The 27868-nt window shown below is 44.6% G+C and overlaps 2 protein-coding genes across 8 annotated transcripts in view; one reads left to right on the top strand and one right to left on the bottom strand.

The window, feature by feature from the left end:
• The window catches only part of LOC124985172 (carboxyl-terminal PDZ ligand of neuronal nitric oxide synthase protein-like), a 330263-nt gene extending 307124 nt beyond the window's left edge, over positions 1-23139 (top strand). For 5 of the 7 annotated variants that reach the window (XM_047553676.1, XM_047553666.1, XM_047553653.1 and 2 more), the window contains 4 exons: positions 2224-2389; positions 3849-4001; positions 18349-18679; positions 19737-23139. In XM_047553676.1, coding sequence (XP_047409632.1) covers positions 2224-2389; positions 3849-4001; positions 18349-18679; positions 19737-20232 — 1146 coding nt within the window. In that variant the 3' untranslated portion in view covers positions 20233-23139. The remainder of the gene's footprint in view (positions 1-2223; positions 2390-3848; positions 4002-18348; positions 18680-19736) is intronic. The other 2 variants (XR_007108816.1, XM_047553682.1) reach the window with 2 other exon arrangements.
• Spata46 (spermatogenesis associated 46) lies at positions 10547-13495 on the bottom strand. Its single transcript, XM_047553710.1, has 3 exons — positions 13393-13495; positions 11706-11819; positions 10547-11073 (listed from the first exon to the last, which is right to left on the bottom strand). The coding sequence occupies exons 1-3, from the start codon at positions 13493-13495 to the stop codon at positions 10547-10549; spliced, it is 744 nt and encodes a 247-aa protein (XP_047409666.1).
• Positions 23140-27868: the final 4729 nt, after the last annotated feature.

The following is a 27868-nucleotide window of genomic DNA, read 5'->3' as shown; positions in this document are numbered from 1 at the left end:
TAATTCTCAGAAATCACAATGGGTAACTGGGGACTCTATAGCAAGTGGCCCCTAGTACTGGCCGCTGTGTCCCTCTTGATGTGGAATCAACTGTACAAGCCCACAGCCAGCCCTCTCAGTTGACAGATGGAGAAGCTAAAGTCCAGAGAGAAATGAGTTACCTGCAGTTGGCTAGGAAGTAACTGACAGACTCCAGCTTCACAGCTCCTGGCCCAGCACTTTCAAAAATGGTCTGTTCTGTTGGGGTGTTCAGATTGGGGTGCAGGAATCTGAGCATAGTAGCATGTGTGCAGGGAGCCCTTGAGAGATGCCAGTTAGTGAGATATAGGATTCTCTGCTATCTCTGTTTATATCCACTGAAAAATTTGTTCCATATTTCTACCTGACAGTTACATTTGGTTCCAAAGAAAGTAGAAAATGAATAATGAACAATCCTATTTGTTCAGTAGATTCCTTTCAATTATACTCTTTGTTTAAATAAGTAACAGTACTCACAGGTGGAAGGTTGAGCTGGCCTTTCCTCCCGGGGCATGTTTGAGGGCTTCTTATAGCAGTTACCCTCTTCCTTAGAACCAGTAGGATTGGGGGACTCTCAAGAGACACTTTTCCATGTCTCATTTACCTAGGACCATAAGGTTTAATAGCCTCCTGCCATCTGGTATCCAGATTAAAATGTTATTGATACTTCTTCTGTTCAGACCTTCCCTCAGTTTATATGAAATAGCAAATAAAGCTGACATCTTGACCAAAATCAACCTTAGCAAATCCTTGTGGAGGACAGATTTACTTTAGATTCCTTAGGCATCATCTTCCTGGGGGAAGGAAGGGCCCAACCTCAGGGAGCCACAAATGGAAAATGGCAGCTAATCTCATTAGTAACTCCATTTAGTTAGAAGCAGAGTCAACTACAAGGTCAGTTTCTCAAATCTGGATGAGAGAGAGGCAGCCACTATACCAAATGGCATTATTTTCTTGGTAGTGGTTCCTGGAAGGGGTAGGTACTGGGGCCCAGTAAGTCCCTTAGTCACTGTGAGATAGTGATGGTCTTTTACTCCCTGACAAAATGTGATTCTCTGGAGCAGTTGTTTTCAGAAATCTAGAGTCTTTGTTATCTGAACAAGAAAATCAGCTGCCTCCCTTCCATCTTTCTCCCCACTCCATACCCCACCTACCCTCTGTGTCTTTGTCCACATCATGTTTTGGTTCAAGAGTTTGGTCTAGATCACCAAACTCACTAGTTGCCTTCCTTAGGGGCCTTCTGAAACCCTCTCTGGAGACTCCTTATCTACTTTTTAGTATAAGAATCACATCACACGTGTGGACACACATTATTGGATTGTGACTCAGTTTCTTCAAACCAGAAGCCTAATATAATGCCTCCTACGGAGTTTTATCTCCACATGAAGATTACACACTAAGAATAGGCAAGTAGGTACCACTTCCACTGAGTGTGCAATTGCTGGCTGCTGTATCATAGAAAGTTGTGAATTGTTAGATTTGGTATAAACATCCATCTCAGCCTTTCAAGGGTTGCCAAAGAGGCCCTGTTATCAGTCACTCAGCAAACATTTGACTCCTTCCAGGAAGAAATCACTACCCCAGGTGTCTCTATAGGAAGTAACAAGAGAACAGACAGTTGGGCAGAGAAGTTGGCATCCACAGACATGAGAAGGAAGGCTTTATTACAACCAGTTAACTAACTTAGTGCTTCCAATTTCTTGTTATGTTTGTGTATAAGAAGGGGAAAGGAAAAATTACATGTGGTTGTTGTGACACTGTTTCTTAGCAAGTAGGTCAATGTATCAGTTTTCTTTTTTAAAATACAAGATAACAGTACCTCCCTCAACATGGCAATGCTATGTTGTGTGCAGATGGCATTCTCACAGCAGCGATAGATGGTGGGCAGTGTGTATGTTGGGATGTGGCCCTTTCCTGTCTCTTGTCCTTGTTGTGGGGCTCAGAGTGGTACCTGAGTGATACATCATGGCCCTCCCACCAGACAATCAGAGAGATCCACAGGGGCAGTGACCAAGTAGCTTTTGGCTCCTCCTCCCAAATTATAAGCTCAGGTGGCTTATAATTTGTGAAAGGTTTTGTCTTGAGTTGAATGTGGAGGGCATCTCTGGTCCTAGCCATCCACTGGCAACTCTCATTTGCATTCATGTCCCTCTCTTCTTTTTGTCCTGTCTCCTCTCTCTCTTCCCTTCCTCCTTCTTTCTGCAGGTTCACTTGCTGAAGGATCAGTTGGCTGCTGAGGCTGCAGCTCGGCTGGAGGCCCAGGCTCGCGTGCACCAGCTTCTGCTACAGAACAAGGACATGCTCCAGCACATCTCCCTGCTGGTCAAGCAGGTGCAGGAGCTGGAGCTGAAGCTGTCAGGACAGAACGCCAGTAAGCCAGTGCTCTGCCAAGCCACATCTCCCTATGTGCAAGCTCTGGAAAACACATGCTATTTTCCCTAAAGCTTTGGGGGGATACTTTATTAGACCCCTGACTTTGCTCTTGTATTCCAGCAGAAAATAGGCAGCTTTGTTTATCTTGTCAGTATACTCCATTAATTACAGAATTTCAGGGCCAGAGCAAAGTTTGGCTGCCCTCAAATCCAGCAGCCTGACTTGGCCTCATGCTCTCTATTTGATGAAGGCTCAGGCATTGTATATCCTAAGGCATCCCATTTCTTTCTGAGAGGACTTTTCCAATCAAAATACACTGAACACCTAATAGGTGTCATGTTCTCTGTGAACTCTGTGGGAGACCTCAAACTGTTTAATAGTTGACTCTCTGCATGCATTACAAATTTCACAACTCTCTTGCATAGAAAAATCTGACTAACATTATGTCCACTTAATAGATAAAGGGAGCAGAGTAAATGGAGAAACAGCTTTGCTACTCAGTGGTGGAAGTTGCCTGGCACTTGGCCTAAATGTGCTACCTGTACCCAGACACCTCCAATCTGGGCTAGAAAGCAGTAATGGTGGAGTTGGCTGCAGACCAACAAATATCCACTGATCACCTATTGTGCCATTAAATATGTGGTGCATGTTTTATGTGAGCTCATTTAATCCCTGTGGTGGTAGATGTTGTTCCACTCATTTTATAGAAAAGGAAAGAGACTACTAGAGGTTAAGTAACTAGTTCAAAGTCACAGGACTAGCAAGGGGTGGAGCCCAGATTCACACCCAGGTCTAATTACAAAATTAATGTTTTTCAAACTATACCAGTAGTTCTCCCCAAACTATCCTGTGAGCTTTTTAAAAAATGCATATTACTGGGTCCCCATCAGTAGGTCTGGGGCAGGGCTTCCAGTCTGTTTGTATTTATTCACCCAGGACTTTGTAAATAGTGGTCAAGTGCTCTACCACTGACCTATATCCCTAACCCTGAAGTCTATTTTTAAAGGGACCCAAAGGCATGAGCTATGAGCCCCTGTACTTCATTACTCTGTATGCCTCTCTGGATGGTTCAGATTTGTATTTGTTGAGACCCTGCTCTTTCCTAACTAATACTGATTTACAAGGTTCTATAAAGATTTCTGCATGCTTTTAGCATGGTTCTCTGAATGGGTACCTTTTTCCTTGCCATTAATCCCATTCAAGGCACTCAGTAGCCTTCCCCAAATCATCACATGGTTCTCATTACTCTGCCTTTACTGCTCTCAGGAAGCCCCTGCAACTAAGTGTCTGGTGTTTTGAGGGTGGGAAGAAGGGATTACAAATGTTTAGCCCAGCCAGGTGCTGCAGTATTGGTCAGGGAAGGACCCTGCAGGGGCTGAGATTGTAGGGAAAGGATGGCTTCCCAAACCAGAACCTAGCCTGACATTGCATCTCCTTTCCTTCTTGTCTCACTGCAGTGGGTTCCCAGGACAGCTTGCTGGAGATCACCTTCCGCTCTGGAGCCCTGCCTGTGCTCTGTGATCCTACAACCCCCAAGCCAGAGGACCTGCACTCTCCGCCATTGGGCGCGGGCTTGGCTGACTTTGCCCACCCAGCGGGCAGCCCTTTAGGTAGGCGTGACTGCTTGGTGAAGCTGGAGTGCTTCCGCTTTCTCCCGCCCGAGGACACCCCACATCCCACCCAGGGTGAGCCGCTCCTGGGCGGGCTGGAGCTCATCAAGTTCCGAGAGTCAGGCATCGCCTCGGAGTACGAGTCCAACACAGACGAGAGCGAGGAACGTGACTCGTGGTCCCAGGAAGAGCTGCCACGCCTGATGAATGTCCTGCAGAGGCAGGAGCTGGGCGACAGCCTGGATGATGAGATAGCTGTGTAGGTGCCGGGCAAGGAGAAGTGCCGAGGTGGCAGCTGTGGTGTGGTGGGGTCATGTCTGGCTACTGCCTGGTAGGGAGGTGGCCTTTGAAGGCACACTGCTGTGGATAATGCCCAGGGGCCCGAAGAGTGTAAGGCTTCAGAGTAGGATTAGGATTTCACTTTGAAGGGTAAATGGGGAAGAAATTGGATTCCCACAGCAAATCAGCTTGTCTTTACCCTGACTAAAGAATGGTGGGAATAGGCTTTCCAGAGCCCATGTTTTTGGGAGAGGGTCCTTCTTCAGGACCTGACTGCTGGAAGACCTGCTACCCCACCCCCACACATTGCACTGTCAGGCTCCTCTGCTGTTGTATGATGCCCCAGTGGCCCCTTCATTCTCATCTCCATGGTCCTGACCACAAAGGAAGCCAGTGGTACCATCTCAGGTACTTTGGATATTAGGATGCTGAGTTGCCTAACCCTTCCCTGACCTTAATGGGAGAGTTCCTTCTCCAGGCCCTTGCTGACATTATAGAGGTTGAATGTTCTGAGCTGCAAAAGTCAGACTATTCCTTTCATTGTGAGCATGGAATTTGGATGTGTCATAAGTCACAGTGAATAAGCTATTAGAGGAAACTGAATCCAAACATTTTCTCTAGCTCAATGTTAAATGTTGCTTCAGAGGGAGCCTGGGAGCGTTAACATCATTCAGACCCTTGATGTAAGAGAGCCCAGGGGGAGGACAGCCTGTTTGCTACCACAAATCACTTATGTCTGATTCTTCAGTTTGGAAGCCCTACCTTGCTTGCCTCCTGCCTGCAGCCCAGATTGTACAAACAGAGGATAGGAAGTGCCCATTGTTCTGCTTTAGGCTGTGCCAGATAAAGCTTTTGTAGCCACTGCCTCTGTGAAACTCTCAGAGACCCAGAGACCCTGCCTTACCTCTCCACCTGTCCCCTCCACTGGGCAGTAGTGGTCAGTTTTTACTGCATACAAACAAAATGGATGTAAAATGCTAGCTGAGAATCACTGCCACTTGGATCAGGGACCATAGCCATGCCACCCTGGCCCATGTATCTGTGGGTGCGTGCCTTGAGCACACTTATAAAAAGTGCCATGTGCAACTCCTTTATCTTTTACCATCTAGGCCTTGCCTAGGGATCTCCACTGAGTAATAGACTGACTAGGCTTGTGAGGAAAAGCTCCTTTTGCTCCCATAAGGCCTTAAGTGGCTGTTAACAGATATTCAGATGCCACAAGAAAGGATTCAGATATGCTTGAGTCATATTTTGAGGGGAAGAAATCTTCATCCTGGACTACAAACTATAGATCAGACTGCAGTATTATTATGTGGCCAATTGATAAGGATGTAATTGCCACAAATGAAGTTCTTCAACCCCAGCTTTACTTTGGAATTTATATAAATGCAAATTCAGTCCTTTCTTATAGCCACAGTTGGATTTCTTCTAGATAGGAAAATTCAAATTAAAGGAAATAAACACAGCTTTAAATAGCCCTCTCTGATGCATGAGGGTTTCAGTGGAAGTAGGATGGGATACTGTGTGTGTGTGTGTGTGTGTGTGTGTGTGTGTGTGTGTGTGTACTGACTGTAGGCTTTTAAGAAGTGATAGGAGAAAAGAGAAAAGAGATCTCCTCCAGGGATCAACAATAGATTTTTGTCGTTTTCCTAACGTGTGTCTAGTTGGAGAGGCATGATTCTGTATGTTATATTCTCTAATTAACCATTGGAAGTAGCCTAGCTACACAGGGAAGGAAGAACCAGGAATGTGAGATACACAAAGCAAAAGGAGCAACTATCAGGAATCCACTTTGGCTCAGCCTAGCTGGTTTATGAAATCCTAACCCAAGATTCCTTAAGTCTTGGACTTTTGAAACCATCAGGATTTTGAGTATCCAGGCGAGTAGAAGGTCTGTTTCTCAAGGTCCACTGCCTGAAGCAGGAGCTAAGGATAAAGCCAGAGGCTTATGGATTAAGTGTATGGACTTTGGATGGAGAATGCTTATATAGAATGGGGTGGGGAATAAATGGGGAATAAAATGTCTATAAAGCGGTCTCAAAAAACTTGTAAAGGGGAGGAAGAAATGGAGATGAGATTAAATAATTAGAGTAAGTTATCTGTGATGCTGACTTAGGACCCATTCAAAACTTTTGCCCTTGGTTTCCACCTGCCTCTATCTCACCCTTTTCCTGATTCAGGCCCTTCCTGGGGCATTCATTCATATGTTGGCACCCTCCCTAGTGTGACTCAAATCTGTGCACACTTGGTGTGTGGAGCTGAGATGAAGGACATATCTAGAAGTCTTGAAGTGTCACCACCTACCCACATTCCCTGGGACCAACTGGGCAGAAAAGGAAATATTGCAGACCTGATTGCTCAGTGATGTCACTCTGTCCTCCTCCCTCCTTGCTTCTTGCTCTGCTAACTCAACTTGGCCTTCTTTTTCATCTTTCTACTCTGCCCTATATAGAGGACATGTGGACACCAAGGTCCCCTACCTTATTGGTGGCCAGCCCACCCCAGGTGCCAGCAGACTCTTGGGCACATGAGGCTCTCACAGTTGCAGAGCCAGAAAAGAATTTCTCTGCACAGGATGGACTGCATATGGGGACTAAAAATTATATTCCTTATATTCCTGCTTATGTCAATACTATCTGTAAAACCTCTTTCTAGTCTCATTCCTCTCAACTGATCTTGTTTAGGAGTTGTATGCCTTTATTTACTCTTTGCTTGACTGCTTCCTCCTACTTTCCTATCCCTTCTCCCCCCATCCCTCTATTTCCCAAAACTGTTGTGTCATTAACTCTGTTGGATCAACTCTCTGGGAAAAGATTCTGTTAATGTAAGTGCACTTACTCCCTGGATGTTGTCACTAGTCTAGTGGCTTTTGCTAAATAAACCTTTCATATTTCTAAAAACTTTTGTCTTTTCTTGCTTCTTCTATTTCACCTGTTCCTTCTGTCCCCCTCTCCTCCACACAGTTTCCAAGCCAGGCAGCATCACTTTTGTGACATGGTTCTAAGGGCATGAAGTTTAGAAAAAATTCACATGTTCCTTGAAGGAGTGGGGAGGAGGCACCCTCTGTTGCAATTTATATGGAACACAACTGGTCTTAACTGGGAATAATTTTGTTCCCCCAGGGAACATTTGACAAATGTCTGGAAACATTTTTGTCACAGTTAGGGGAGGGATGTTCCTGGCACATAGTGGGCGGAAGTCAAGGATACTGCTGAATATACTGTGATACACAGGAGAGCCCGCTACAACGAAGAGTTAGAATATGTGGGTAGAAGCAGAGTTTTGTTTCATTTTTGCAGTTCCAGGGGTTAAACCCGTGCCTCATATATGTTAGGCAAGTGCTATACCACTGAGCTATAGCCTCAGCCCTTTTGTACTTTTTTCTTGAGACAGGTTGTCTCTAAGTTGCCCAGAATGGCCTTGAACTTGTGATCCTCCTGCCTTAGGCTCCCCTTCCCTATAGCTGGGATTATAAATGTGTGCCACCATGCCTGGCGAAAGCAGAATTTTGAATGCATGAAAAAGTACTATATCATAGATAGTTTCCAATATAACTAAGATCAAGATTATATAATTTCACTGACCCCCCTCACTAAATGTCTGAGGTGTGTAATTTGGTAGGAGTCTAATTGGGCCCATTTTAGAAATGTCCATACAGGGAGCAAAACAGGTTCCTCTCCATACCTACCAGGAAGAATTATGGCTTCATTGCCACACAGCTCAGCAGAACATTCCTGTCTCCTGGGAATGCGAGCTTCCTTTTGTGGAGCTAAAATAAGACAGAGGAACAACACTGGGAAAGGAAGGAGTTTTTCAGAAGTAAGCCCCAGGATCTCACAGAACAGCCTTCACCTTTCTCATTTCTAAACTCTTGGACTGAACGTTTAACTATTTTGAAGGCAGAGTGTTTGTTAGACCTGATGTTCTGCCAGGCCAGGCCAGGGAGAAAATGGGAAGTGTCAGAAAAATCACACCCTCTATTCTATTTGGCTGAGTGAACTCAACTAAGCTTTATTTTCTCATCTGTCAAATGGGATAGTACATGAAACAATTATCAGAGTAAAGAAGATTGCATTTTAAGCACCCAGCCAAGGTGTAGCTCAGTGGCAGAGCACTTGTTGGGCATGGACAAGTTTAATCCCCAGTATTGCTAAGAGAATGAATAAATAAAATAAACAAAAAAATAAAAGCTAAAGCACCCAGCAGGGAGTGCCTGGCAGTGACTCAGAGTACAGTACAGTTTACCTGTTAGTTTTCTCTACCTGCGTCTGTGCTGGCCATCAGACCGCTTTTCCTTTCTTGACTATTTGGTGCTGTGATACAGAGGCCCTGGAGGAGGGAGCGTGGATTGGCAGAGGACAGAAGATTAGGAACCAGTTCCATTCCTGGTTCTTCCAGATAATGGTGAGACTATGAGTGGCCTCCTGGTCCCCTGAATGTGCTTCTCTCTATACCTGCTCAGGAGTTCCATCAAGGGGTGACACACTTGCACAGTCATGTATGTAAAGAGAAATCTTCTAGGGCTCAGGTGTCTTTTTCCAGTTAAGAAACACAAACTCAGAGTGAGGACTAAAACAATTTTCCCAGTCACTCATCTGGTCCCTCAGGGAACAGTGTCATGAGAATGATGTCAAGGTTGCCTTAGAAACCACCCACCCCACTGTGGACAGGTCATGACCTACAAGTCCTGGCTTCTGAAAGTGACAGGTAAACTCCAGACTCTGAATGGGTGGGGTGAACAGGAGAGAAGTAGAAGTGGCAAGTGTGGGCCCTGGGGCAGTCTCACAGTGTATGAAGCAATAGGAATTTGAGCCAAGTTTCTCTCACTCCGTGGGGAATGAAAAAAAACAACAGTTGATACTTCAGCAGCACAATGATAAGGAGGAGCAGCTTTGCTAAACCATAAAGTAAGGCCCCAAGAAAAGTTACTGTATATCCTCTCGAAGGACAAGGGAAGACCCTCCACACCACCCCTGGCCCATTATGGGGGAGACAAAAACTAAGGAAAGGCTGGTGCCAGGTCCCTGACCAGAAATGCCCCATGGCAGTTAGAGGCCCACGGAATCATCAAGGAACTGAAACAAGAGGAAAATAAGACCAGCAAGCATTCTACCTTTTTTCTTTTTTTTAAATCACATAATGAGCAAAATAAATGTCCTTGCTGCATCCCTGATGCTCATCTATCTTTCTGGGTCAGATTGGCAGTAAGGTCATATAGAAATGAAGTAAGAGTCAGGGCTGTCACTGGGCACATTTATTGGCACTAGGGAGCGTGTTTTCACTTTAACCTGCCCTTTTTTGGTTGCTGGTTTGTTTTGTTTTGCCTTACTAGGAATTAAACCCAAGTGCATTCTGCCACTGAAATTTCTCCCCAGTCCTCTTTTAGATTTTGACACAGGGTCTCTCTAAGTTGCCCAGGCTGGCCTCCAACTTGACAATCCTCCTGCCTCAACTTTCTCAGTTGCTGGGATTACAGGCATATACCACCACTCCCAGCTTACCTGCCCCTTTTGACATGACTCAAAATAGCCATGAAAAGATGTACCCAGGGTCAAAGTTGCCTTTGTTCTTCAGCAAGAGATGCCCATTCTAAGTGAATGATTGTGGTGGATATGTTGGGGACCGGCTTGGTCCTCTTCATCTCTTTCTGCCTTAATGAAGCTCAGGAGTGTGTTATATCCCACCCCCTCAGAAGATCTTACATCTAGGAAACCTTTCAAATTGTAGGGATTCCTCCCCTGCGAACAGGGGAAGATATCCAAATTCTCCTCCCCAATACAGGGCAAAGACTGATCTTATAGCATCTGACCAGAAGTCTGAGATCCTAGAGCAGAGGTTCTCATGTCTGACCTGCTTCAGAGTTACCCAGAAGGCTGGTTAAGGGCACAGGTGGCTAGGCTCCCACCCTAGAATTTCTGACACAGTAGGTCTGAGTGGAGCCTGAGAATTTCATTTCTAACAATTCCCAAGGGATACTAATACTGTTGGTCTGGAATCTCTCACTTTGAGAACCACTGTCTTGGAGGATAGTCCCAGACTTCAGGAATGGTCTTTATTTAGAAGGAGAGGAAAGGATAGGCTGAGAAATGGGTCTTGTGTTGTTAGCCAACCTTTAGAAGAAGGGGATGAGGACTGACTGGGTACTGGGATGGACTACAGGGTGACCTCAGACTTGACAGAAGACTGTGGCTAACTTTGATTTATTGGCATCTCTCTAGAGACATAAATAGGCTTTGTCCCCTATGTACCTGAGGTGTCTAGCCAGACTACTTGAAAGCCTGACAGCTCCCAGAGGAGAGTCTGTCCCCCTGCCGGGCCTTCTGGTCCTTGCCCCAGAGGCTTTTGAGCTTACGGTAGTATACCTTGCAGCTGAAGCCCTCTTTGAAGCCCCCCTTTATGTGGCTCTTGAGGGAGTGAAGGGTGGGGTACATGCGGCAACAGGCTGCACACTTGTAGCCATTTTGCTGGGCAGGTTGCCACCTGGAGACCATTAGGATGTCCTGGGATGTGATGTAGTCTGTGGAGTCCAGGCCATGCCTGGATTTCTTGGTGGTCTCTCGGGGGCATGTATTTTCTGGGGAGGAAGATGATGAGCAGATGCTCTCAGCCATGTCCTCAGGAAGGCAGTTGTCCCCCCTGCCCTCTTCCCTCTCCACCTCTGGGAAACCATAGGCCTCCAGGTGGCTCTCTTTATCCGTGCACACAAAGTAACTGTAAGGGGAGAACCAGGGCCGGTAGATGGTGCAGTTCCGCCTTAGCTGCTCCCCATTCTGGGTGTCCCCCAAGGTGCAGTCTGCAAAGGAAAGGGCTGAGTCTGAGCCATGGGCTGCAGGCAGGGGGACAGTCAAGTTGAGGTGGCTGGAAGTCATCAGGAGAAGCAGCAAGGCAAGAAGACAGGCAGTCAGGCATGACCTTGGGTGACTTCCACTTTACCTTGATGGCGACTTGAGAATGCATGGGAAATGGGGTGGGAAGAACAGTGTAAGATTTGTTCCTCTGCTTTTTTTTTTCCCCCCCTATTGGTACAAATGGCTATTGGATGTCCAGGCACTAAACCTTGCTGTCAGGTCCTTCCCTCCCTGGAGATATTTTGTCCTCCTACTCCTCTGACCTCAACAGGTAGCCCAGCAAGCAGCCTGACCTCAACTTCCTATAGTCCCTTCTTTGTTGTGACCACTTTCTCAGCCTTACTGCCTATCTTGATCCCTCAACAACTCACTCAGAAACTGATCCGCACCAACTTGGAGAGTTGGAGAGAAGAGGTAAGAGGCCTCACAGGCCTGTGGGTATCTACTAGAGGAGGAAGGAACAAACAGAAGGTAGCACATGGTGATCCAGCTTGTAGACACCCTTCCCTTAAGGGAGCAACCCCTGACCATCTTCAGCTTCCCACATGCCCCAACCCGGAATTGGGGAAGGCCTCACCTGGTGCAGGCACTGTGTTATGCACCCCATGCCGGAGAGCACTGCTTTGATACTGGGATGGCAGGACCTGAGCTGGGCTGGAAACCTCAGTGGGTACCGCTGTCTTTGTAATATCTGGGTTATAGAAGAAACACTCTGGTGAGCTGAGATTCTTGGGATTCCCCAAGACATACCTTTGGTACATCAAGGGATCTCAAAACTGAAGTCAATCAGTGACCTCTCAAATCCAACTAAGCATAGCTATTCTGGATGACATCTTGGGGAATTCCAAATGGGGAAGTTTCATTCAAACCTAAGAAAGATCCTCTGGAAAGAGTGCATTGAGAGGTGGCCCATCTGGACACAGTGGTACACAACTGTAATCCCAGCAGTTTGGGAGGCTGAGGCAACAGGATGGTAAGCTCAAGGCCAGCCTGGGCAACTTAGGGAGACTGTGTCTCAAAATATAAACTAAAAGGGGCAGGGATGTGGTTCAGTAGTAGAGTGACCCTGGGTTCAATCTTCAGTACTTAAAAAAAATATATATATGGTCCAGATGACACCTATCTGGTTCACCCTGACCCGTACCTGACCCTCCTGCAGTTTATCACGTGTGACTTCACTCTACACTGCTGGCCTTCGGGTGCTCTGGATCCAGAGAGTGAGTTCTGGTCATGGGCTGCATAGCTGTGTTACATGGTCCCTTTGAGGGTGAGAAACCAGTTTCTCTAGTTGAAGCATCTCATGCCCACAGCCAGAGTAGGGTCATGTGGGCCCTTGCTGCATGGCACACACTAGAGTGGTTGCTAACACTTGATAAAAAGTGGATCTGCCCCAAATCTCAGGGCAGTAACTGCTCAGTTTGAGTGACAGACTTATAAATGTCAGGTATATTAACTGATATTTAGGAGAACTATTCCAGTTTGTCTCAAATTTTTATATGCTTGGGAAACACCTGGAGATCTTGTTAAAAATGCAGATTCTGATTCTGATGTGGTGGTCTGGGGTGGGGCCCTGAACTCTATCTTTCTTTACAGTACTGAGATTGAACCAGGGATGCTCCACCACTGCCATCCCCAGCCCTTTCTTTTCTTTATCCCCCTGCCCCCACCCCCACCCTCTCTTTTTTTCTTTGCTTTTTGAAACAAAGTCTCATTAAATGACTCAGGATGGCCTCAAATTTGTAATTCTCCTGCCTCAGCCGCCCCAGTTACTGAGATTACAGGCATGCACCATCATGCCTGGCCAATTCTGCATTTCCAATGGGCTCCTATGTGATGTTGCTGATATAGGACTGGGACCCACACTTTGAATAGCAAGTCTTCACAGTGTCCAACTTTATTCCTTGATATGCTTATCAGTTCCCCAGCTGCTTAGCCACCACCTGATGATAGATAAGTCTCAGTCTTCTCCAGCTTGTTAAAACAAGTACCTGCTCTTTATGTAAACAGATTACCACCTTAAAATTTCACTTAGGCTCTAGGGGGAAAATTTTTGACATGTGTTTCCCCCATTCTTTCCTGGTCAGAAATTATTAAATAGCAGGAATTACTTACCTGGAATGTAGCATTTTGAAAAATTATTTTCTCCCCTGTGTAATTTGGCTTTCTCACTAAATTGTGATCCTGTGACATGATCTGGTAAGGCACTTAAGTAAAAACTTCCTAAAACCCTACATCTTTGTGTTCCTAGTGGTGCCATAGTTTACCTGGTAAACTGGTGGCATGTGAGGGCGTAATGTCAGGAAAAGTGCTCAGGGCAGAGGAAGAGATTCGAAGTCCAGAGATGCTGAGGAGTGAGAAGTTTTCCATATTTTGACCACTGCGGGGTATGACGATCACACGCCTGCTCCCAAGAGGCTGGCTGGGTTGTCCAGACGATAAACATTCTGAGCACAGTTGACATCACAAGGTCACATGATTCTATTCATCAGCTAGGTTACACCTCTGAAAGATGGATGTAGTCTATTGTAAGCAAGATTCCTTTTTTTTTTTCCTTTAAATTGCTAAATATTTTTGACTTGTCATTTCTCTGTGCTCTGCCCTGTCTGAGAACACCTAGGGAGTAGGAAGAATACAGTAGCGATATCATAGTGATGCTCTCTGTCCCCTTTACTATTGTCACTTTTCTCTGTTGATTTTGCCATGCTCCCCAGCTCTGGGAACCTATGTCTTCTCTGAATGACTGTCTTGCTTTTCTTCTTCCTTACTTGCCACTGAATATTTTTGTTTGTTTTTTAAATCCTTTTGTTTTAGTTTCTGTTTTTTGTTTTTCATTTTGTTTGTTGGTTTGTTTTGGTTTAGGGTATAAATTTTTTTAAATTTTGTTTTGTTCTAATTAGTTGTACCTGGCAGTGGAGTGTATTTATACATTTTGAAAAATCATAAATGGAGTGTAGGGTTATACATTTTTAAATATTTTTTGGAAATAACTTCAAATTTATAAAATTTACAAAACCAAAATTGATACAAAGAGCATTCATAGACCCTCTCTATAGATTTTTCTCTTGCTAACATTTGACCCTATTTGATTTATCTTTCCCTCCTTGTTTCCCCTCCCTATGTATGTATGTGTACACATAATTTTTTTTCTGGAGTATTTGAAGGTAAGTTGTGAAATTGTGTCCTTTTATACCTACATACTTTAATGTATATTTCCAAAGAATAAGTATTAGACATTTTTTCAATGGTTGGTGCTCTTTTCTGCAAGTGATTAAAACACAAATGGACATTGTTCATTGTTTTAAGTCAATTTGCTGGTGAGACTGTAGGCTCCAAGGAGGCAGTGCTGCCTCTCCTCTCTGCTTTGATTTGTCATTTAACAACTTTGTATACTGGTGGGATGTGGAGTAAGTCTAAAGGATGACTGTGAATCCTTGAAAGATAAGCTGAAGATGCCCCATTCCAGATTGTCACAACTTGTCAACTAGCTACTTATCAGGTAGTGTATGGCTCCTGTCACAGTGTGTGGCCTATGCAGGAACATAGTACCATCAACTTCTGTACAGAGCCCAGAGTTGTCTTTCCATATCTATTTATTCCCAGTATTTAAACACTTGAAGGACAGTGGCAGTACCTGGTTTCTCTCACTGTTTCTTCCTCCTGGTCTGATTTGGAATTTTAAAACACACTGGGATACAAATTGAAGTTGAATACTTTGGCATTTTTGAGGCACTAACGATTTCACTGGGCCACCATGGTGTAGAGCAAGATCATGAGTTTATAAATTAAGATACTAGATGTATAATCCTCTCCTCCATCAGCTACCTGGGTGATAGTGGGCAAATGCTGCTGTTTGACTTTTCCATATTGTTAATTTAGACTCTAAGTTGGAGTGGATGAATGTCTTCCTGGCTAAAGTCTAGCAATTTATACATACGTAAATAAATGTAAATAGCATACATGTGAGTGATGTACTTCAGACCCAGGGGACCTAGAATTTCTTTCTGCTTTAGCCCATCACATTTCTCTCACTATCAACTAGGAACTCAAAGTATATTTAATGTAAAGGGGGCTCAAAATATTGGGGGGAAATTTGAGAGGCCAAATAACTAAGTGCTATTGGAAAAGTTTTAAAAATATGACTCTGTTTTGGTTTAGTTATTGAAGAGTTTATGGGAATGTGGTCCTTCTAGGGTTTTTTACACTCCTAGTAGCAGGTCCTCCATCTTGAATGCTGTATCCTCTCTCGTGTGCTGTTGCTGGTGACCCATACAGCAGGTGACTCAAAGTGGCTGGTCACTACATAAAATATGTCTTTCTCTCATTTGTTTCCCACCTGCTTTCCGAGCCCCTTTCTCGGACAGGTAAGATACCCTCTTCCTTGTGGATGACTTATGTCCCCAGATGCCCTCCTCAACTTGGGTATGTGCATGTCGGGGGTTGCTATTGGGAGGGCCATCTAGCAGGGATTCTATTGTTTCTTTCCTCCATCACCATTATTTTCAGAATCACCAAACCTCTTGTCCTGAGGCAGGAGGGATAGAGGCGGGGGTCATTAGAGTCATCAGCAGAAAAGAGACTCATTGCACAACCCTCAGTTTTGGGGATGGAGGCCCCAGGCAGGCCCACTTTGGAAAGAAGGGCAGTTTCTCCTGACCTCAAGAACCCCAACAATGACTTTATAGAGGAGTTTCTGGGTGGTTTTTATAAATGGAAATAGACTTGTGAGCAGTTTCTCTGCACTGTCAGCTTATCATGCACCCAGTTTTTAAGAATTAATTTAAAAGTGAACATCAATTAAACTACCATTAAATGCCTACTATCACACTAGACCCTAAGCCAGATATTGCAGAAAATGAAAAGTGCTAAAGAAAAGTCCCCCACAAAGAACTTACCATTTTATTATAAAGACAGGTATATTAACCAGAAAGATTTAGACAATTGTAAAGAGGGTAGATGACAGGCTATTTTTAAGTGACTTAGGAATTCAGTTTATTTTATAGACTAGATTTTGAAGGGTGTAGAACAAGGAGGACAGGGAATCCAAAATGGTGCCTAATCAAAAAGTTATTTGCTTATTATAAAAAGTGTGTTTTAAAAATAATGGTAATCTATTCATATACTCATAATTCATAAATTAGAAATCACTCTGACAGGAGGTTTCTGTACTTATACTTTAAAAAGATGAATGTGTCTGTTCTGAAAATTCATCTTAAACCACTAAGGAAACTTCCCACAGAAAGTTCTGATCCAGGAAATGGTGGAGAGCTTACTTTTCCCTATGTATCCCACTGAAGCATTTTGTTAAGATTTTATATTCCAAGAATATGGCCCATATTCTTTCTGGTTTGGAAGGTAATGAATTGTTTTGTTTCCAAATAATCTTTGCTACCTTGCAGAGTACATGAGTAAGGAAAATGAGAGGGATTTGAGACATGATAGGTAAATTGTGGTTATTCTCTGCAACAGGAGTCAAGGTCCCAGTGTGTTGGGGGTGAGTGGGAATTCCTACTGCTGTGGCGGGTACACATCTGGAGCCCAGAGAGCTTGGGCCCTCTATCCCAGGGATGCTGTAATCCAAATTACCTGGCACGTCCCCTACCCACAATGGTGCTTTCACCTTCACATAGGTTAGGGGCCATTACAGAGGTAAAACCATGGGGCTCACATACTCAGGGCAGAGTCTCCACCCCTCTTCCAATGACTTTCTCCCTGCCACCTCAAGAAAAAACCTCAAGAAAGAGAAATGCTCCCCCTGACCCAGAACTCAGTAGTACAGGGCAGAAAAAAAACTGCTTTATGCCAATATCCAATAGAAGCAAAAGTACACTTTTTAGGAAAGGTTTAGTGAATGTGTTAACAAGGAGAGTAACCTCTGGACCAAATGGAACCTGTTCTTCTCCGAGACTGGCAAAATATCTGGGGCAGTTGGTATGGACAACTCAGACCCAATTTCAGAGCCCCAGAGTGAGTCTGGCTGCCTTGACTACTGGTGGGTTTTTGAGGTAGGAAGATGTGCCTATTGTATGCCAGTGTATGGATAGCATAGCCTAGAACCTTGCCCAACAACAAACCTTGGGACTAACATGTTGGCCTTCTGATAGCATAGCCTAGAGCTTTGCCCAACAACAAACCTTGGGACTAACATCTTGGCCTTCTGAATTGTCCATCTATAAAATTGATTTTAGAAATTCAATTCAAAATATTTATTGAGTACCTATTAAGTACTAGACTCAGTCTAGGTGTGAAGACAAAATGGACGATGCATGGCCTCTGCCCTACAGATGTATACAACCCAATGGGTTCATACCCAGTCCTTCCAGTTCATTGTTCAGATCAGAGAGATCCCCAAGAGAAGGGCAATCTACCAGGTATATTTAGGCAGCTGCTTTAAGTCAGAGCAAAGCAGGAGAAAAAGGCCTGAGCTCTGAGTTAGAAGTTCTATTCCAAACTCACCATCAGCTAGCATGGTGACATTAGGCCCTAGCTGTTCATTATTCTGAGCCCCTCCCTCATTTATAAATAGATGTCTTACCATGTTCCCCACATTAGGTTGTTGTGAGAATTGAGCTGGGGTTTGTCAGGATCCTTGAGCTTTACTGCCACTGAGTGAGTGCCTGTCCACTTGGTATGAGCTGTTTCTGATCCACTACATGGCCTCTCTGCTCAGGAGCTGACCCAGTCTCCCAGTTCCATCCCAGGAGACCTAAGGACCTGCTGGCCCATTTTCCTTGGAGAAAATGTGCTATACCTGTGGCTTTCAGAGGGGGACATCCAGCACCAAGCCTCATACTTGCCATTCCTCCACGGGCTTCTGTCCCAGCGCCCGAGTCAGAGAGCTCAGCATGTGTTTGTGGCAATGTAAACATGTCACATTTCATTGCTTCATTTTCATTTTTTGTTTACTTCAAAGAGCCTGGTAACCCCAGGTAGAGGGATCAAGCTTGAGTCAAAGAGGTTGATTTAAAGGAATGTTTGCCTTTTTATGGTTAATCAGTCACTGATTAACTTGGGTGGGACAGAACTGGAATTTCTGGTTTATGTCCCATCAAGAAAACTGTCCTGGAAAGTCCAAGAGCATCTTTGCTGGCTATTTCTTGAATGCTTCTGAAGCCTTAAGGAGTTACAAGTTTGGGGCATGGTATAAAGCAAATAAAAGCCCAGTAGTATGGTCCTACTCCCCTCTATTCATCAGTTTCTCTTTCTTCCTTCTTTGTTCATAGTTGACCACAGCATGTTTGAGAATTTGAACACAGCCCTCACTCCGAAGCTCCAGTCAAGCCGTTCCTTTCCCCACCTGTCCAGACCTGTGGCCCCCAGTTCATCCACCACCCTAGGTTCTTCAGAGCCTGGTGGGCCAGGAGTGAGGGTGGGGAGCAGCCAGCATCTCAAGAACCTAGGCAAAGCCATGGGGGCCAAAGTTAACGACCTCCTGAGGAGAAAGGAGCCCTCTAGCCTCAACAGTGTGGGCGTGATGGAGATCAACAAGACTGCGGGGGCTCAGCTGGCTGGTGGGGCTGACGTGACATCAGGGGCCTGGCTGGAGGATGAAAGGTGAGTCCCTCCACCTACCCAATATTCTATTTGAATGGGTAGGTGCAAGGACAGACTGCTATGTGTCCATGGAGAACAGCCCTGAGGAAAGGATATGGAATTATCAAGTGAAGAAAAGCAGAAGGATTGGGCCATGTTCATGGGAATTGGCTTCCATCTCTGTACACATAGGAATGCTTATTGAGTGCCCATGGTGTCCTAAAGCACTAAATATGCATACTTTACAGCATCATTTTATCTAACCCTCACAGAGCTCAGGGAGGTAGATTAGATTTTCATTTTGCCTATGACTTGAGTTCAGAATGGTCAAGTAAGTAGCTTAATGTCACACAGTTAGTACTTGGCAGAGCTGAATTTGTATTACCTAGCAACTTACCCAGATGGATTCTGATGCCTGAGAACCACAGGAAGGGAGAAGCCCACTGCTGCCCTCCCTTTCTTCCACTTTCAACCAAGAGGTCCTTTCAGGTCTTGTTTTCCATTTATTTATTTGTTTTTTTGTTTGTTACTAGGGATTGAACCCAGAGGTGCTCTACCAATGAACTACTACTACTACTATCCCTAACACTTTTTATTTTTTATTTGAGATAGGGACTCACTGCATTACTCAGGCTAGCCTCAAAGTTGCCATCTCTTGCCTTAGCTTCTCAAGTAGATAGCATTACAGATGTAAACCACCACACCAGGCCAGGCCTTGTTTTAAACATCTCTGCTTCTGAAGCAGTGATACCCTCTCTGGGGCTTATTATATAGGTTTTGATATGGCACAACTCCCTGATGATCTTTATTCTGTCTGCTACAGGCAGCACTTTGTGCTGCTCTGAACACTGAGTAAGGATGGAACAGGCCAAAAGCTCATTGTTGTGCTGAAATTGCTAAGACCTGCACCCTGAACCCAGAATGGGTGCCCAGGAAACGAAGCACTTATTCACCCAAGGGGCGAACTCACCCATTTGGGTGAGTTAAAGGTGAAATTGAAGTTAGAGACTTGACAATGGGGTGAACTAATATCTCGCCATTTGTAAAGCTTGCATATTTATTGTTATTAATCTTACAGATCAGTCCAGGAGGCCTTTCCTCGCCTGGATCCTCCACCTCCCATAACAAGGAAGCGAACACCTAGGGCCCTGAAGACCACCCAAGACATGCTGATATCGTCACAGCCCGTCCTCAGCAGTCTGGAGTATGGGACAGAGCTGTCACCTGGGCAGTCCCAGGACTCCCCTCTCACTGTCCAACCTGCCCCAACAGATGCTTCACAGCCAGAGGCCACCATGGAAATGGGAGATAGGGGCGAGGTTCTGCCCAATGGCGAAGTGTCCCTATCGGTGCCTGACCTAATTCACAAGGACAGCCAAGATGAATCTAAGCTAAAGGCAACTGAGCACAGAAGAGCCTCCTCCCCTGGCCTCATTGAGAGGAATGGCCTCAAACTCAGTGTGAGCCCAATCAGCCTGGCTGAGTCCTGGGAGGACAGCAACCCCCCTCCTCAGGCACGGACCTCCAGCCTTGACAATGAGGGCCCTCACCCAGACCTGCTGTCCTTTGAGTAGACCTGTTCTCTTCCCTGCCAAGCATCCCTCTTCCCTCTGCTTTCTCCTCCGTTGTGCACACAGGCCCTGGCCCTAGCTCTACAGTGCCCTTTGTCTTCCTTGTACAAGGCACCAGCAGAAAGCGGATCTCCACACAAGATGTTGCAGGGTTAAAAATCCACAAGTAGTTCTAGTTGAAGAATCTATCTGCTGAATGGCAAAAGGACTGAGGTGCCATCCTTGATCCTAATTTTCTGTAAGCTCCTCTAGATGTTGATTGTAGCCCAGGGATACTAGAACTCTTTCACCCACAAGCTTGTTCCAGCTTCCTATTGAATTATAGGGCCATCATCTCAGAAATGATGAATCTTCATCAGGACTTCTCTTTCCCTGTCTCCTATATGCTGCCTGCTTTTCCTCACCCAAACCCTGATTCCTCTCTCTCCTCCATCATGGCCCAGTGATCCCTGCCTCAGGGGGCAACAAGGCTGGGTGAGGAATGATAGATTTGGCTTGATGATGGGGCCTGTCCTAGAAAGTCACACAACCTGACCATAGCCCAGCCATGGTTCTCCTGGTCCCAAGAGAGTACAGGTCCCTGATATCTTTCCTCTGTCCCTGGAGTGGGGCCAGAGGAGGTGCTTAACCTATCACTCAGGGTTCTTAAGGTTTTTCCCATCCTTTAGGCACTTGGGAAAATGCTGGGACTCCCTGCACAGAAATAACAGCCAGGCTTCCCTTGCTGTGTGTGTGAAGACAGGGCTAGGCAGGCCCCAGCAGAGGCAGTAGAACATATTTTAATTTTGGTTTGAGAAGAGAACCCAGGAGAGTAAGGGTGGTCCTAAGAGAAAGAAGAGCAGAGTTAGTAAGTAAGGGAGTGAAGCCAAGACAGAGAAGAGTGTGGTTGGGGATCAGAGCAGCTTTTCAGGGTCACCCCACAGCCTAGAATGAAGCAGTGCCTCAGTAAGTGAGAGAGCCAGGGTGAAGCATGTGAGAGATTGGAATGTGATCCAAACTGGAGGCAAACCTCTTGATTAAACCCAAGGTGTTTTGTGCTTTTGAAGTTGCCTGAGTCTCCTGCAGCACGGGCCTCCCTGGAGGGGCCTCTGTCCTGCCCTTCCCTAGTTCTATCCTGATGCCAGTGGTGGTCTTCTGCCCGCTCCTTCTGGATCTGTCTAAGGAACATATGTTCCTCCAAACTTCATTGGTTCCTGCCCTCCTGGGTTAACCTACTTTTGTATTCCTGTCTCCCACCAGGGGACCTATTGTGCTGTCTTCCTGTGACCAGGAGACCCTGCAGTAAGCTCAACCCTGGGGGCCTTTGCAGCAAGAAGATAACATCTCTTTTTTTGAACAAGACGGCCAGTATCCTAAGAGAAGAATGGGAATGACAGGTTCAGCCAGGGCAGGCTGTGCCTCAGGTCCCTTCCTACCATTCCTGGGCCCTCCCCTTTTCTGTTCATTGGCTTCTCACCCATGAACTCTGGGATACCTAGGCCTGGCTTCCCAGTTGATTATCAGTAAGCCCCTGTTCCTCTTCCCACCATCATATGAAACATCCATGTGAACTCCTACAGAACTGGAAGCTTCAGTGGAATCGCTGGCATGTGGGCGCATTCTTGTTTCTGCAACTGTATAGCCTTGTCTCCACCCTTGCATACCTTCTTCTTCTGCCTTCTGTTGCCCCGGAAAGCAAGTCTTTGCAACATACTCCCTGAAAAGTCTTGTTCCTTCTGTGCTCATGAGGGTCCATGCAGCCGAGTACCTGCAAGGCCATGGTGGGGTAGGCAGGACTGTTAGCACATGTGTAGACCCTGCCTTACTCTAAGAACACCTTCAAAGTCAGAAATCCTCAGGACTAGCATTTGGTGTCCTGTAAGTTTTCCTAAAATGGTTCAGAGCATCACCTAAAACAGAACTGGGAATGTGAGAGTGGAGACTCTAAAAGCATATCAGGGAGTGAGACCAGTTTCATCTGAGCTCTCTGTACTAGGCAGAAACTTGGTTTGCCCCTTTGACAGGAAACTCAACAAGTGCCTACACTCTGGGCCTGCTGCCCTCCAGGGATCAGGTAATGTGGTAACTCTAGTACAAACAGTTCCAGCCCCCACTTGTCTCTATTTCATACCCAGGCTGCTGCTGGAATCCTGGTCCTCAGACCCAGGATTACCTAAGGAATCCCACCAGGTTGTCCCAGGGTGACCCCAGAGTTCTTCAAATTCATGTCTGATGCTGAGTAAGGTGCCCTGGGACCCTGTGCCAACCTCTAGCTACCTACGACTCAGCTATTTCCCTGCTGTAGGGGTGACACTGTTACCTAGGAGGCCCTCAGGGCTTGAACCTTGTGTTAGATGCTGTTGCTCCAGGCTAAGTGTTATCTAGGACCAATAGGAACAATTTACTACTAATTCTGCTGAGGGCTTTGTCTCTGGCCAACTCTCCCATTCACAGTCCCACCTGGTTTCTTTGTCCATCTCCAGTCTCACCTTCCTGGATTACAGCATGGCAACCATACTCCCATAAATCTCTCCAAGTGAGTCCAGTGGAGCTTGGCTTAGGGCAGCCCATTCCATGTGAGGGGAGGGTAATGAGGGGGTATCTTCTATATCTGCATAAGGAAGTTGGAACCTAGGAAACTTTTCTCTCCCCATTTCTCCTCAGTTCTGTCTCTGACTCCATCCTGATCACAAATGAGCTTCCAAAGAGAAACATCTCTGCACAAAGAGAAACATCTCTGATTGTTATGTTTGTGGATGATATGAAGATGCATGTTCATAGCCCATCAGCTTTGAAAAAAATTTTGGCCCTAATTTGGAAGAGGAAGAAGATTACAGATCTTATTCTGAGTATTTTTTAGAGACTTCGTGTTTATATTTTTAGAAATTTTTCTGGTAGAAGGAAATTGCACAATAAAAGGATTCAGTTTGGTTTGCTGGCTTTGTTCTTTGCCTCTTGACTAATGGGAAGTAGTGAGGTCCAGGAGGCAGGCTGGTCGGGTGGAAAAAATTGGCATTTTGTTTAGTGAGGCTGGAAGAGTAAAGAATGAGAGATACAGAAATGTGAGGAAGATAGACATTACTGATGAACGTCCAGGTTATGCCATCAGCTGTTCCCGACTACTATGACTGTCCAGACACATGACTGCTTCCAGGGCATCTGCATGATGTGTATGGGTAAATCCCTCCTTGGGAGGAAGCTGGGAAGAAATGCAAATGACCATGAGATCACCCTCTAGGTCACTGATTCTCAATCTGGGGTCCACACCCTACTTCCAACCAAGAAGGAGATGAAGTTTGTGTGTTGTGTGTGTGTCCATTCTCAAAAGGAGTCATCAAAATACCCAGAGCTGTGAACTTATGCATTTCCAAGAAATTGGAAATTTCCCAGTCCTCTTGACTGGGACTGACTTGGTGTTTACCTATTGAGAGAATGCGGCCTGGACAGGATCTGGCCTAAGCCCCTTCACTCCATCTCCACACCTCAGCCTGTGTCAGATCCAAGGACCCAGAGGCTTCACACTGGAGAATTGACTAGGACTTTAACTTCCTTAAAAGGAAGAAAGTAGAGAAGAAACAGGAATAGAAAGGGGCTTTTAGTTTGTTTGCAGAAGCTGCAGAAATTTCCAAAGGCAGAAAGATAGACATTTCTGCCCAGCACATTTCCTGCCATGACATTGTTAGGAGGTGGATCCTACAGTTCAGCCTGAAGGGGTCCCCTAGCTCCATGTCAGGAGTGTCTGTGGCATGAGGACTGTCCTGGTCTTTTCTGTATCCAAGTCTACTCCTGTGTCTCGTTTCTTAGAGGAGGTACAAGAAGAAGAGAACAACTGGGCCTTCTAAGATCACTTCTCAGCAGTAGGGACCAGCATAAAGTTCAGAAAAAGCAGGAATAACACAAAAACCAAACCAGCATATTCCATACATAGAGAAGGTATTGAAAATTCTTACAATAGCAATTTTTCCCCTTGAGTGTGTGTTCCACTGATTCTTCTTCAGGTGACCTCTTCAAGTGAATGGTTTTGGGATCTGCTGTTTTCACTCAGGTGTGAAATGTACTTTTAGCATGCCTTTCCCTCTATTATGAAAAATTATGAAAAAACATATTTAAAGGAAATTTTAAGTATAAAAATGTGTGTATGTCATGTCAGTGCTGTGCTCTAAGCTGGTCTAGAAACAGGCACAAAGATGTGTTTATTCAAATAGTATATTCAAGTCCCTACCTATCATGAGCTAAATGTTGTCCAGGGCACTGCAGTGTCATTGGTGGGAACTAATATTAAATGTACTCCTTACCTCCCCTGAAAAACTTCATAAGTGTGCATGGCATTTAATGTCTTTCATCTCCCAAGGAAGTCCACTCTGGAAGTTTCAAGTTGTCCAGTGAAAGCATCATGGAGCACTCTACCCCTCCAGGATGCCCTGCTCCCTGTTGCCATTTGCACTGGGGGTATGTGATGAAAGCCCTGAGTGCCTACCACTGACTTCCTACTAATGAGAAAATTCCTGTGCTTTCTGTATCTAGGGACTGACCCTCCTGAGACACAAATCCTCTTTGTGTCCAGCTTATCTCCAGCTGCTGCCATGATAAACAGTCCAACTCAAGGAAGCCTGGGGAAGTTCTACCCCCATGAAACTTGGTTATTAACACAGTCAGAGAAACAAGCTTGAAGAAATATTTAAAGACCAACTCACACACACCAGGCTCCTTTCTCTCTCGTGGGAGCTGCCTGAGGAATCTGTCAGTTACATAGAGCAAGAAATATTACCAGTGTTTTTCCTTTGCAAAATATTAAAAAAGGAAAGAAAGAAAGAAAGAAAGAAAGAAAGAAAATGAAACCCCCCCCAAAAAAGCAACCTTCTAACAAACTGCACCTTGTTTTTTTTTTCTTTTCCTTTTTTCCTAGTTCTTTTTTTAAAACACTGTGTTTAACTAATCAGCTGTTTCTAGTACCATCTGCTTAGCTACCTTCTTTAAAGGATCCTTTTGTGTTTACCACCATAGCCTTTTTTAGGCTCATTTTGTGTTCCTCTTGCACATACCACGTTCAGTTCACTTTATGGAACAATTCATGACAACTCCCTGTAGTTTGGGGAATTGTTTGGATTGATCCAGACTACCATGAATCAGTGAAGGGAGCAGCCTGACCTTTTGAAATGTAAGGAAGTGAACCTCACCAGCCCTGTGAAGGGCTTGTTAATTCAACAAAGCTCTTTAATCTGAGCCCACAATGGATGTATCTACTTGCTAGACAGGAAAGCTCAGAACAAGTTGGAACTACCTATCTTGTATTATCTCTTGGTATAGTCAACGCTGTTCGAGTAAGCTTTCCTTGCTCAACTTCAATCCTAGGTCCTCTGCATCAAGAAGTATCAGCAAACCTGGCAAATGCTTTTTGGACCTGGCCAGGGCACAGCTTTTCTAGGACCTTGGTCTTCTGGAGAGGCTGTCTCAGTCACCTAGGAAGGGACTTCACAGTCATTCAACACAGCTCAAGGGTGAGGCTGCAGTCAGCAGGCTTGCCCATGCCTCTCCCTCATCAGTTGGCACCTCTGTAAGGTGGCATGCTATAGGTGATGAAGAAGTGCGTGGGTGAGGTGTCAGACAGTTCTCTACACTCCAGATCATCCTCAGCCCATCCAAGTTACTTTTGCCAACTTCATCTGCCACTACTGCCTCTCTGCTCCAGTGTTCCAGGACCCCAAATCTGCTCAGAATTGTTTCTGTGCCTTTGTTCAAAGTAATTCATCTACCCAAGTCAGACTTCCACCTTCCTTTCTCTTTCCTGTGACTTTGTCAGGATGTATTAATTTGTCCTTCAAATTTCAGCATAGGCATCCCTTTCTCCAAGGTTCCTTCCCTGACCACATGCCTCCACCCCCTCCTCCTCTGCAATCCCATATAATTCCATTCATTTCTCCATCAAGGTACTTTCTGTGTGTCATGGAAAGTAGGTGCCTCTTCATGTTTCTCCCACAGTCTCTGAGTATCTTAGGGGGCAGGAGCCATGCCATCTTTATCTATGACTCCACAGTTCCCATCACAGTATCTGGCAAGTTACAGGAGCTTGATAAAAATGTGCTTGAACTGAACTAATCACAAGGAACTGATAATTTGTGTGGAACAGATAAGACTGTGCTTATTAGTATTAGGGGTGGATTTTCATTCTTAAGGATTTTGGTAAGAATCTACTCTGAATTGCAAGAATTTCCACCTGAAGTTAAAGTGGCAGGAATACCTCTGTTGCAAATTCGGGAAAGGCCGGTTTGCACACTAATCTTGCCGTTGAAACTGGAGATTAAGTATTCAATTGGGAGGGGAAGTACTGTTTGGAGAAGACTGCCAAAGAATCTTTCAGGTTTCATTTGATGTCATGGTTACTCAGCAGTGCTTTATTAAATAAATAATAACACAGCCCAAATGTTTTCTTGATGACTGACTGACATCTTGTGGCTATATTTAGGAATTGCAGTTTTTGGTAGCTTTCAAAGAAGGAAGATTTTCAAGATCAATTATAGATCAGATAAATAGTATTTCCCTTTTAACAAGGCTTATATATTTCTTATGATCATTCAATAAATAGTATGTGGAAGAAGAAATAAAAGAGAAGATACTTCTTTAAGTAGACATTTTATAAGGAGGAATAAAATAAGAGAAAAATTTTTTTATAAAAAGAATGAGAATTCTCCAAAAGTAAAGATTGAAATCCTGAGAAAGGAATGGTGCATAGTTTCCAACAGAGCAGAGAAGGAAAAACTCACAGACATTACAGTGAAATTTTACATCATAAAGACAGACCATCTTTAATCCCAGTGACTGGGGAAGCTGAGGCAGGAGGATCGCAAGTTTGAGGTCAACCTGAGTGACTTAGCCAGACCCTGTCTCAAAATATAAATAGATAGATAGATGATAGATAGATAGATGATAAATAGATAGATATAGATAGATAGGTAGATGAGAGATAGATGATAGATGACAGATCTGGAGATGTAACTCAGTGGTAAAGCATTCCTGGGTTCAATCCCCAGTACCAAAACAAACAAACAAAAAACACATGCAATTTAAATCTACAATTTGCTATTTACTTCAACTCTCATTTAAATGAATGTAAAAATAAAGATATGATGAGACATACAAGACGGTAAAAAGCTTAGTACTCAAAATCCTTCTATAACAAGAACACTGAAAATTTGCAAGAATACAAAACCCTCTTGCAGGAAATATTCTGTAAAGAAAAGAAAGTCAGGAGAATGCTATGTGCTTTGAAGCATGTAAAGATGAATAATTGACTTAGTTTACTGTTATTTAAAAGATAAAGAATCCAAAGAGGGTAGATAATCATATTAAAATATAACATCAGGTGAGCTATATACCACCAATTGTGAAAATTTAGACAAAATGAACAAATTTCTGAAAAAACAAAGTCAAAATGGGCAAAATAATTGAATAAACCAATAAATATGAAAAATATTTAAATAGTAATAAAATATTTTTCTCCTTCTCATGAGAGCCTCAAAATCAATTTTACAAGAAAGAACAAAAAAAAATTCAAGAAACTGGGTTGGGTTGGGGGTATAGCTCAGTTGGTAGAGTGCTTGCCCACACACAAGGCCTTGGGTTCAATTCCCAGCACCACAAAAAAAAGAAAGAAATTTAAGAA

Source organism: Sciurus carolinensis, chromosome 1 (assembly GCF_902686445.1).
Source record: "Sciurus carolinensis chromosome 1, mSciCar1.2, whole genome shotgun sequence".
NCBI lineage: Eukaryota > Metazoa > Chordata > Mammalia > Rodentia > Sciuridae > Sciurus > Sciurus carolinensis.
This window is presented reverse-complemented; position numbering and strand designations above follow the sequence as displayed.

Coding starts and splice junctions, on each gene's coding strand:
- Spata46 (XM_047553710.1), bottom strand. CDS start 13,495: ATGGAAAACTTCTCACTCCTCAGCATCTCTGGACTTCGAATCTCTTCC. Junction 11,820..13,392: donor ACATGCCACCAGTTTACCAG/GTAAACTATGGC, acceptor TCTATAACCCAG/ATATTACAAAGACAGCGGTA. Junction 11,074..11,705: donor TAACACAGTGCCTGCACCAG/GTGAGGCCTTCC, acceptor TTTCCTTTGCAG/ACTGCACCTTGGGGGACACC.